This window comes from Puma concolor, chromosome A1 (assembly GCF_028749965.1).
Source record: "Puma concolor isolate L17-30 chromosome A1, mPumCon1.1.hap2, whole genome shotgun sequence".
NCBI lineage: Eukaryota > Metazoa > Chordata > Mammalia > Carnivora > Felidae > Puma > Puma concolor.
The window spans coordinates 153,675,870-153,688,183 of NC_141667.1; the positions used below are offsets into that span (position 1 = coordinate 153,675,870).

Consider the following 12,314-nt stretch of genomic DNA (forward strand, 5'->3'; position numbering starts at 1 on the left):
ACTTGTGTCTAGGCTACTCTCTCTGCCTACATGCCCTGATTTGACCTTGACCAACCTTAGGGAGTCCTGGAATCTTTGGCTTCGCCTCAACGTAGTTCTGTCTGCACCGACCTGCCATGGGGTGGGAAGACAGAGGCATCCAGGGTAGACCAGATGACTAGGACTTTGTGAGTGTTGGAGAGTGGAGGAGAAGGGGAAGTGGGTAGGTAGGAGAGGGGGGTTGGGCAGGAAGAAGGTGGGAGGGGAGGGAATGAGCAAGGCTAGTATTTACAGAGCAACTACTTCATGTCTGGCACTAGGCTCAACATTAAACATATGCCCCAAATTCATTTCAGAAAATCACCCACAGCATGTAATGATATGGTGTAACAGTCAGCTTGGTCTCTGTAACAAATACCACAGACTGGGAGGTTTAAACAACACATTTATTTTTTTCCCAGTCCTGGGAACTGGAAGCATGAGATCCAGGTGTGGCAGGGCTGGTTCCTCCTGAGGCCTCTCTCCCTGGCGTGCACATGCCATCTCCTCCCCATGTCCTTACACGGTTGTCCCCTGTGTGTGTCTATGCCCTGATCCCCTCTTCTATTAAGGACCCCAGTCACATGGGATCAGATGGGATCAGGGCCTACCCTAGTGACTTCCTTCTACCTGAACCACCTCTGTAAAGGCCCCATCTCCAAATATAGCCCCATTCTGAGGCCCTGGGGGTTGGAGCTTCAACATGTGAACTGGAGGGGACATGATTCAGCCCATAATATACTGCCAGTATTTTACAGGGAAGGAAAATGAAGGTAATAGGGGATTATTCAGAAAGGTTCACCCTTGTATGTGATCTAGCTGGGACTTAGAATGGATACATCTCCCCCAAATTGGTGACAGGCTGGAGCAGGGAGATCATGGGTCTTGCTGGAGGAGGGTTCCCACCCTGTCCTGTCCCTCACCCTGAGGAGGCCCTAAGGCCTCTGGGGGCTGCCATTCTGAACAGATGGTTAGGGGGCTGGGGTCGTGTGTCCAGAGGCAGAAGAATGGCCTCAAGGGTGCCGAGAAGGACAGTCCAGAGAACGCGTAGACAAAGGATCCATTGCCCATGCTGTAGAAGGAGATTCTGCCTGCATCACAGTCCAGGAAAACGCCCACATGATGCAGGGGCTCTGAAGGGTGCAGGTGAACTCTTGGGAAGGCAAGCGCCCAGAACCCCTTCTTGTACAGCTCCAGGGCCCAGAGTCCATGCTGGGGGGCCTTGAGGATCCTTCCCGTCCAAACCAAGCTCTCCAGACACATGCTCAGGTTCCAGGTCTTCCTGTGCCCCACCTGGACCTCCCAGTAATACCTCCCAGCTGAGAACTGCTCCCGACCCAGCACACAGGGGTCCCGGTTGAATCTGCTGGGTTGTCGGGCAGCTCTTGTTCAAAGAACAGCTGCCTCAGAGAGAGCGAGCTTGGGGCTTGCAGTGTCAGGGTCCAGGGATGGGCTCACTGTGGGAAGAGGAGAGGATCAGATTTAGGGGTTAGGGTCCCCACCTATGCTCCTGCATGGAGGTGGAACCATGCCTCCTTGGGAGTCCCTGTGCATCCCCATTCTCTGTCCAGGACCCTGTGCACACAGGCCATCCCAGAGCAGCAGAGGTGGCTCCTTGTATGTCACCATTCTCTGTCCAGGACCCTGTGCACACACCCCACACTTCCCACTGAGACAGTGTCCTGGCTCTGCACTCTCTGTTGTAACAGTTTCCCCCACAGTGACTGTGCCTCAGAAGATCTGGGTCTCTTGCTGCCCAGGCTCTGCAGCCTGTCTGTCCCTCAGGTAGTAAACAGGAGCTAAGGTCTCTCAGGGCAGCTAAACTTGGTGTTTACAGCCATGGAACCAGCATTTAGCACAGCATTTCTGCACTCTGCAATAGAATGGATCACACATGTGTGCACACACGTGCACATATACATGAGCCCATGTGCATACACATGATGTATGCACATACATCACATACATGAGCCCATGTGCACACACATGCACAAATGCACATACTTGTACACACTGCACACACACATGAAAACACGTGCACATATGTGCATAACATGCACACACACATGAGCACATAAATGTACAACATGCACACGTAACACCCACACATACATGCACTCACACATGCACGCATAAATACACATGCAGGGAGCAGACCCTTCCAGCCCCCAGCATGGTCCTCACCATAGATGATGTCCTCTGGCCAGCCTGCAATGAAACAGAAAGATGTGAAACTGTAGGGTTTGCACTGACCAGATGGGGTGAAAGCTCATGTTCTGTGAAGCTAAGTCAAAACAGGATGTAATGAGCTCTCGCAGGGACCCTGTAAAGGAAGAGCAAATATCCCTTCTTCAGTGCCCAAAAAACAATCCAGGTCACTGTATTCCTAGGGAAAGGTTTTGTGGGGCGTAGCCTGATGGCCCAGCCTTCCCATGTCTGTCATAAAGACACATCTCTGACCTGTTCCCCAGATCAGGGCCTGACAGCTATGAGCAAGGACACAGGAGGCAGGGAGGAGAGCAGACAGGCGAGTGGAATGATCCATACTGATGATGATCCCCGCGCTCACAACAAGATCCTCTCAGGTGACAGGCTTGCTGCTGTATTTGTTGCTTGAGCATTTTCAGGATGTTGTTATCACCCTCGACTGATAGACTTTCCCAGGTTCAAGCTCACATCTGTCTCCCCAGCAGAGACCCGCCAGCCTTCCCCAAGTCACCCAGTGAAGAGCAGCCAAACACCTCTTAGTGATGGAGGATCTCACTAGGCATATGGTAGGTGGGAAGTCCCTGAGCTGGGGCCTGGGCAGGTCTCTCCCATTCCTCCTGTGCTTGAGGGTGCACGAAGGAGAGCCTTCGTGCAGGGCTCCACATGAGTGCCCTGGCTGGAAGGGGCACGTCTGTCCCACTGGGGCCTGCTTACCTTGGGACAGCTGTTCCTCTTCTCTGTTCAGTCTCTCTTCTTCCAGCTGTACCCTATTCCTGTCCCTCTGATGTTTCCAGAAAAGACAGGTGGCTCCTGCCACAAGACAGCTGCTACAAGCCCCACCACAATGAGGATCACAGGCACCACTGCCCTCCATGCCATTGATGGGAAACTTTTAGGCACCTGAGCTAAAAGAGAGTTTGGGGAGGCAAGAATACCAGGGTAAGAGAGCACCTGTGTTCTTAGGGCACACATGCCATAGGGTTAATGAGTCAGGGGGCAGGTGCTTGTGAACTAACCTGACATGACCTGAAAACATGTGTGTGCCTTTGCACAGACAGACATGGACAGACACACAGGAGAGAGATGGTAGACAAAAGGCAAAAGGTTAAATACTGAGTGGGTCTGCATTCTGTGTATCATTCCTGCAAATTTTCTGAAACTTGAGGTTGTTTAGAAGGACATTTTTATACAGAGTGAAACTTGGAAGCCCCCAGGTGTCCTTCAGAATGTGAAAGCATAAACAGGCTGTGGTTCATCCAGACAAGGGAATACTGTTTACTGCTAATACGAAAGGAGCTATCCGTGCAGCCACTGTGGAGAAGATGATGGACGTTCCCCCCCAAAATAAAAATAGAACTACCACATCAATCCACTTCTGGGTATTAATCCAAAGAAAACAAAAATATTAACTGAGAAAGATAATGCACCCCTACATTTATTGCAGTGTTATTTACAATAGTCAAGATACGGAAACAGCACAAGTGTCCACCTATGGATGAAAGGATAAAGAAAAATATATATATTTGTACAAAGGGATGCTATTCAGCTATAAACAAGAAGGAAATACAGGCATTTTCAATAATATGGATGCACCTGAGGGCACTTTGCTAAGTGAGGTTCGACAGGGAAAAATGTGTAGGATCTCACGGATAAGTGAAATCTAAAACGAAACAAAACACCATCCAAACCTCCAGAAAACCAGAAAGCCTAGTCATAGATGGAGAGAACAGACTGGTGGTTTCCAGAGGTGAGAGATCGGGAAGCTAATGGGTGAAGAGGGTCAAAAGTGCAAACTTTCAGTTATAAAATAAGTCCCAGGGAGGTGACATACAGCATGGAAACTATAGTTAACTACTGTGTTGTATAGTTGGAAGCTGACAGACTAGATCTCACAAGGTCTCATTACAAGGAACTATGTGGAGTATTGGATATTAACTACTGATTGTCTGGGGTGCTCAGAGATCTTGAGGTCGAATGGAGCAGAACACTCACCAGGTAGGCGGCTCTTGGTCTCCATCCTCTCCTGGAGGAGGGGGTTGGAGATAAAGCAAGAGAGGTTCCCCACGTCCCTGTCCCAGACAGTCACATTGGACACCACTGCAAAGAGGTCCGTTGTTGGCGACACTGTGAGTTTGGTCATGGAAGGTAGGGTCTGTCCCCTGAAGTCTCTCCACTCCACCTGGGGCTCTGGGTACCAGCCCTCCGAGGTGCACTCTGCCCTGATGCCTTCATCCTGGCCAGCTCGCACTTGGATTCTGGGCTCAGAGCCCAGCCCTGTGGGAAGAGACAGGCTTTGCAGCCTCTGCAACCATTACCATTTCTGACAGAAAAGCACAGATCCTGAAAATTTCCAGCAGGTATCAGGGTTTTTCAGACTACTTGCTCTGTGTAATATTTATATGCCATATATGCTACCCTCTTCTGAGAAACCACAGAACAAAACAGAAAAGGCCCAGGAAGATCAAATACCTTTCCTGTATTGCAAAATCGGTGTCTTTTCCTCTCTGTGTCTCGTTCTGCCTCTGTCCTCCCATCCCTACCTCTGCTACCCCTCTCTCCGGGATAGTGGGGGTAACTTTGAAAAGGAGCCAGGTGTCCTGAATGTACCTGTCCTTGTGAAACACATTAGTGCATGCTGTGGGATGCGCCCAGGTTGCCATAAACACGTTAGCGCCCGCTGTGGGAAGCGCCCAGGCTAGGGTCATAATGGGACGATCTGCAGCTGGGGGAAAAGGTCTCAGGCAGACCAGGAGAAGGTCAGGGGCCCCAGCAGCAACCCTCACCTGCCACTCTCAGCCACAGGGTGGCCTCTGCAGACCCTGTGCTCTCTTTGAACTTGCAGTGGAAGGTCCCGTTATCGAACACGGTGACGTTGTGTATGGTCAGCACAGCTTGGTCCTGAGCCAGGCCAGCCGTCCAGAAGGTCGTCCTGCCCTTATACTGCCACATCTGCTCTTCAGGCATGTCCCTGCCTTTCTTGCGCAGGTGCACGGCTGGGGACAGCTCCTCCCTGTACCACCTCACCTCCATGTCCTCCGCACTGATATTGAGGGACAGATGGCATCGCAGCTTCACACTTTCCCCCACCATAGCCAGGACCGGTTGGCCGGGACCAGAGACAGAGAAATCGGCTTTCCCTTATGAGGTCATAGCAGAAAGCATGGGTTAGGCCAGGTGAGAGGAGACCATGGGCCATCCCCCCCACCGGGCACAGGGTCCCCGCCCCGCCCCCCCAGCCTGTGCCCAGGGGACACCCACCCACACGCAGGTTCTTCAACAACACCCCATGCCCTTGTCCAGGGTCCCCAGGGAAGGACTGCTTGGATCCAGTTTAGCCCCCTACTGTGTTCCTGTCCATGCACAGGCTCCCTCCTAACATGGCTCATGGGAGGGCGGGGAGAGTTCTCCTACCGTTTGCAGAGAGGCTGCAGGACAGAAGCTGCAGGAGGAGGAAGATGATGGAGCAGCTGGGTGGAAAGATGTCTCGACCTTGTGTGTTTGCCATGGCTGCTGGAGACAGAGATGCCTGAGCCCCAGACACTGGAGACAGGGCAGGACTGAGTTAATTTTTGTCTCTCTTGGTTTCTGTCTCTGTCTCTCTCTATTTCTCTGTTTCTCTCTGTACCTGTCTGTCTCTGTCTCTGTCTCTGACTCTCTTTCTGTCTCTGTCTCTCTCAGTTTCTGTCTCTGTCTTTCTCCCTCTGTTTCTACCTTTGTCTCTCTCTCTCTTTCTCTGTCTCTATCTCTGTCTCTCTGTTTCTATCTCTCTCTGTCTCTGTCTCTATTTCTGTCTTTGTCTCTGTCTCTGTCTGTGTGTCTCTTTCTCTGTCCATCTCTGTCTTTCCCCGTCTCTGTCTCTTTCTGTTTCTGTGTCTGTCTCTCTCTGTATCTCAGCCTCTCTTGGTTTCTATGTCTCTCTTCAACTATGTCTGTCTCTCTCTTTCCTTTTTTTTCTGTCTCTGTCACTCTCTGTCTCTGTCTCCCTTTGTTTCTCTCTGTTTCTGTTTCTGTCTCTGTCTCTGTCTCTCTCTGTTCCTGTCTCTGTCTCTGTCTATCTCTGTCTGTCACCGTCTCTCTTGGTTTCTATCTCTGTCTCTCTCTGTTTCTGTTTCTGTCTCTGTCTCTGTCTCTGTTTCTGTCTCTGTCTCTCTCTGTTCCAGTCTGTCTGTCTGCTTCTGTTAGTCTCGGTTTCTGTCTTTGTGTTTCCCAGCTTCTCTCCCTGTCTCTCCCTGTTTCTCTCTCTGTCCCTGTCTGTCTCTGTCTCTGTCTCTTTCCCTCTCCTACTCTATCTCTCTCTGTCTCTCTTTCTTGTTCTCTCTCTCTCTCTCTGTCTTGGTGGGGGATGAGTCAACACTGGGAGGCTAACGGAAGTGAAGGAAACATGGCTAGGGGAGAGAAAGGTCCCTTTTCACTATCTTGGCCCCTCTTACTCCTGCACAAGTTGCTTACCTTAGAGACAGAGACACAACAGTGGCCACCTGCTCTTGTGTCCACCTACTTGTGGATGACCTTTCTCTTGTGGCCATGTGTCTGCAAAACACCATGGACACATCCTCCTGTGAACGGGCTCTGTCTCCTCACCTGTTTGTGTAGGAGCCTTGCCCGACCTCTGGCTGTGCTCTGTCATGGAACATGAGCACACTGGGAGAGAAAAGCCACCCCCTAGTCGGGTGACACCAAGGCCAGAAGTACCTCTGTCGACCCCCTTACAGTCCACAAAACTTGCAGTTGGAGGAGGGAGCACTCGAGCCAGAGGGCTCCTAGACAGACATGGCCTGAGGCCAGCATGCTCCAAAGATTTATATTTATGAACTCAGCTTTGAGAACAAGTGTTCTGAACCACATGTGCTGGTCTGGGCGATTCGGCCCAGCACCTCTTCATGCAGGACTGGCATGAGAAGGTATGTTGGCACTTGCCCTCATTCTCTTCCGTGTTTGCCTTCTTTTGGTGAAAGCCTCTGGGGTCTCCCTGTCACTCAAGAATGGGGGAGGGGTGGAGAACACAGACATGTGGATGAGTGCCCTTAAAATAGAAAGTACTCACCTTTCCAAATAGTAGTAGGGCTGTAAAATCCCAGGGAGATTTTGTGGCCTTGAGGGGATCGCTTGACTTCTCCACAAGTTCCAGGAAGGTGTAGAACAAGTCTTCCAGACGTGATAGGAGAGAGCAGCGTCTGAGCTCCCCAGCTTCTGTAGAATCCTAGGACTTTCTGGAAAAATGACCAACTGTGCCTTTCTGGAAGGTGCAATAGAAAAAATAAACAAACCAAGGGCTTCTTAAAGGGTGTGTTTGACAGAACTGAACACACTAAGTGTTGGGGAGCAAGGCCCTGGTAGCAGGAGATAAGGCGAGAGAGAAAGACCAGGCAAGGAACCCCCGGGGTAGGGATGGCTGTCTGGGCTGGTGCCAGGAGCCCCTAGGTGGAGACCTGGCTCTTGAGTGCGAGGATCCAGGCCAAGGGCAGAGGCTGGGGGACTCAGATAAAGTTTCTGCATTATCAAAACACCTCCAGTCCTGGACAGGCTGGGCCTGGTCCCTTTGGGAAAGTTTCTCATGTTCAGGTTGAAGTTGGTTAAATTCTAGCAATCGCCCCCCACCCCAGACTCCTGTGCAGGAAATCAGGCCACCTCCTCCTCCATGTCTGGGGCCATGGCAATCTTTCCTCATTGGGGACCTGACTTGGGCTGGGCTCAGAACACCCAGCCCCATTACCCCTTGTGTGAGTAAGACACTGGCCTGAACCCTACCTGTTCTTCCCTCCTGTTGACCAAAAAGTCTGCACATTTTCTGGGAGAGTTTTGGAGGGAAAAAAACAGTTAGGGAAAGTTTGCGTCCCTCCTGGAGGTGGGATATTTGGTTGAATTCAGCAGATTTTTATGGACTGAAGTTTTGTGTCCCCTTCCCAAATCCGTGTTCACACAGGGACTGATGCTGCCAACCCACACCGTCCTCTGTGTTCCTATCAGGAGAGCGAACTATTTGGTAATCAAGTTGCTCCCCTGTTCTATATAAATACGAAGAGTTATGCTGCCACTCATTTTCATCTCCCCGTGCATTGCTTTAAGCAGATAATGACATCATCTAAAACCCAGGTTGGGTATACTTCTGAGTCAGGATGGAGGACTGGGGATGTGACATTAGAGGAAGCACCTAAGGGGTTTGGCAGCTATGATGGAATGGATCCTGAAGGTGGGCGCACCTGGACAAGTGGTCCTTGGTGAGCATGCACATGGTCTGCAGCCTTTTACCTGAGTGGGAAGAGCTCCCGGAGATGGCACCAAGGCCCTCAGGGGCAGTGATAAACCCCAGATGGGGACGGGCTCCCTGAGTCAAGGTGGAAGGAAGGGGGCCCCAGACTGTAGAGTCCCATTGCCATGGCATGTCCAGGACAGGTACATGCAGACAGACAAAGAGCAGATTGATGGTTGTCAGGCAGTGGGGATGAGGGGGGAAATATAACCACAAAGCAGTTCGGGGGTTTGTTCTGGCACGAGATCCAGGTGGTGGCCGTACAAGCTTGTGTCAGTGTGCTGCATGTCACTGGATCGTTCACTTCAATGTGGTTGACTTTGTGTTATGGGAATGTCACCGCAACTGGAAAAAAAGAAAAAACAAAAACAAAAACAAATGGAAAACACAAGGTAGAAGGGAAATCTCCAAGTTGCAGGCTCCCGGGCGCCCCCTGCAGGGATGCGTGTGCAGTCCAGCACCCTGCTCCAGGGATGCGCCAGGACCCAGTGAGCTTGTGTGGTCCACGCCCACCTGCACCTGCCTTGAGCCAGGCTTCCTGCAGGGTCTGTCCTACAGAGGGCAGAGGCCCTAGGAGAGCTGAAGGGCCCCTCCCCGTCCCCCCCCCCCACCACCCTGTGCCCACCTGCCCCTGCCACACGCCAGCCTCTTGCTTCCTGCCCTGGGCTGTGTTCACAGAGTCTTTTTGGGTCCTCCCAAAAAGGAGGTGTGTGCCCTCCCCCCCACCCCACCACGGGTATTTGGCTCAGCTCTCCAAGTCCACTGGGACTTTATGGCTTGGCCGCAGGCACCGCCTTGGCCACCCCCTTGCAGGACCTACCCCCTCCTCTGGCTCCCTGGCCTCCAGTCCTACAATGGGAGGGTTCCTTCTGCACATTAGGTCCCTTGTCACGTGATCTCCGAGAGGTCCTTGCATCTCCTGCACTGACCTCAGTGAACAAGAGGGCAGTGCCTCTACCAGGAAGATCCTCGGGGACTCCTCCAGGGAAAGAAGCAGCTGGGGAGGGGGGGGAGCGTCCCTTAGGCGGACGGTGCAGGTGCCATGTGGTTGGGGCGGGGAGGAAAGGTGAGATGTCCTCAGAGAAATACCGCGGTGTCAATGCAATGAAGCGCTTGGGTCATCCAGTTCCTGGTGGTAGTTCTTATCAACATACATCTGCATGGGGCCTTTGTGTCCCCGGGAAAGCAAGTGCTTGGGTCATGCAGTGCCCGGTGGTAGTTCTTTCCCACAACCCTCAGCCTGGGGCCTTTGTGGTCCTGGGTAGGCAAGGGCTTGGGTCATCCAGTGCCTGGTGGTTGTCCTTACCCACACACCTCTGTGTGGGGTCTTTTGGCCCTGGGAAAGCAAGGGCTTGGGTCATCCAGTGCCTGGTGGTGGTTCTTACCCACAACCCTTTGTGTGGGCCTTTGTGGTCCTGGGAAGGCTCTCATGAGTATAGGGAGGAAACTCTCCCTTACCTCCTATGGAGCCGGGGGGGGGGGGGGGGGCTGGGGTGGAGAGGGGCGGTTAATGTCTGGCTTCCCTCCCCTTCCCTCGCCCTTCTCCTCCTCCTGGTGCTCACCTCTCTGACCTCCCCTCCCCCTCCTCCTCTTCATTTCCCAATCCTCCTCTCCTTATTCCTCCACCTCCCCACCCTTACTCCCCTCCCTGTCCTCCTCCCTCATTCTCTGCCCTCCCCTCCTCCTCCTCTTCTCCCCTCCCTCATGTCTCCTCCCCTCTCATTCCTCCCTTCCCCTCCTACTCTCCATACTCCTTCTCCTCCCTCCCCTTCCTCCACCTCTTCATTCTACTCCCCCTCTTTCTCCCTATTCTCCCCTCCCCCTCTTCCCTCACTTCCCCCTCCTACCTTCCCTGTCCTCATATGCTTCTCTCTCCTCCCTTCACCTCCTCTCTTTCCTTTTTTTTTTTTGATATGAAATTTATTGTCGTATTGGTTTCCATACAACACCCAGTGCTCATCCCAACAGGTGCCCTCCTCAATATCCATCACCCACTCTCCCCTCACTCCCACCCCCCATCAACCCTCAGTTTGTTCTCAGTTTTTAAGAGTCTCTTATGTTTTGGCTCCCTTCCTATCTAATTTTTTTTCCTTCCCCTCCCCCGTGGTCTTCTGTTAAGTTTCTCAGGATCCACATAACAGTGAAAACATATGGTATCTTTTTCTCTGTATGACTTCTTTCACTTAGCATAACATTCTCCAGTTCTATGTTGCTACAAAAGGCCATATTTGATTCTTTCTCATTGCCATGTAGTATTCCATTGTGTATATAAACCACAATTTCTTTATCCACTCATCAGTTTATGGACATTGAGGCTCTTTCCATAATTTGGCTATTGTTGAAGATGCTGCTATAAACATTGGGGTACAAGTGCCCCTATGTATCAGCACTCCTGTATCCCTTGGGTGAATTCCTAGCAGTGCTACTGCTGGGTCATAGGGTAGATCTGTTTTTAATTTTTGGACGAACATCCACACTGTTTTCCAGAGCAGATGCACCAGTTTGCATTCCCACCAAAAATGCAGGAGGGTTCCCATTTCTCCACGTCTTTGTCAGGATGTATAGTCTCCTGATTTTGTTCATTTTAGCCACTCTGACTGGCATGAGGTGATACCTCGGTGTGGTTTTGATTTGTATTTCCCTGATGAGGAGAAACGTTGAGCATCTTTTCATGAGCCTGTTGGCCATCTGAATGTCGTCTTTAGAGAAGTGTCTATTCGTGTGTTTTACCCATTTCTTCACTGGATTATTTGTTTTTCGGGTGTGGAGTTTGGTGAGTTCTTTATAGATTTTGGATGCTAGCCCTTTGTCTGATATGCAAATATCTTTTGCAAAAATCTTTTGCCATTCCGTCGGTTGCCTTTTAGTTTTGTCGATTGTTTCTTTTGCTGCGCAGAAGCTTTTAATCTTCATGAGGTCCCAATCATTCATTTTTGCTTTTAATTTCCTCGCCTTTGGGGATGTGTCAATAAGAAAGTGCTGCGGCTGAGGTCAGAGAGGTTTTTTCCTGCTTTCTCCTCTAGGGTTTTGATGGTTTCCTGTCTCACATTCATGTCCTTCACCCATTTTGAGTTTATTTTTGTGAATGGTGTGAGAAAGTGGTCTAGTTTCATTCTTCTGCATGTTGCTGTCCACTTCTCCCAGCACCATTTGTTAAAGAGATTGTCTTTTTTCCATTGGATGTTCTTTCCTGCTTTGTCAAAGATTAGTTGGCCATACTTTTGTGGGTCTAGTTCTGGGGTCTCTATTCTATCCCATTGGTCTATGTGTCTGTTTTTGTGCCAAAACCATGCTGTCTTGATGATTACAGCTTTGTACTAGAGGCTCAAGTCTGGCATTGTGATGCCTCCTGCTTTGGTCTTCTTCAAAATTGCTTTGGCTATTCAGGCTTTTTGTGGTTCCATACAAATTTTAGGATTACTTGTTCCAGCTTAGAGAAGAATGCTGGTGCAATTTTGATTGGGATTGCATTGAATGTGTAGATAGCTTTGGGTAGTATTGACATTTTAACAATATTTATTCTTCCAATCTGTGAGCATGGGATGTTTTTCCATTTCTTTATATCTTCTTTAATTTCCTTCCTAAGCTTTCTATAGTTTTCAGCATACAGATCTTTTACATCTTTGGTTAGATTTATCCCTAGGTATTTTATGCTTCTTGGTACAATTGTGAATGGGGTCAGTTTCTTTATTTGTCTTTCTGTTGCTTCCTTGTTAGTGTATGAGAATGAAACTGATTTCTGTACATTGATTTTGTATCCTGCGACTTTGCTGAATTCATGTATCAGTTCTAGCAGACTTTTGGTGGAGTCTTTCAGGTTTTCCATGTATAATATCAT

At 50.4% G+C, this 12,314-nt stretch overlaps 1 protein-coding gene across 1 annotated transcript; it reads right to left on the minus strand.

The window, feature by feature from the left end:
* Nucleotides 1-404: 404 nt before the first annotated feature.
* LOC147584571 (putative butyrophilin-like protein 10) lies at nucleotides 405-7,074 on the minus strand. Its single transcript, XM_086716761.1, is given in 6 exon segments — nucleotides 405-1,475; nucleotides 2,203-2,226; nucleotides 2,973-3,131; nucleotides 4,219-4,500; nucleotides 5,010-5,363; nucleotides 5,638-7,074. Coding segments are annotated over 6 exon segments (1,494 nt in total). The 5' UTR covers nucleotides 5,732-7,074; the 3' UTR covers nucleotides 405-894.
* Nucleotides 7,075-12,314: the final 5,240 nt, after the last annotated feature.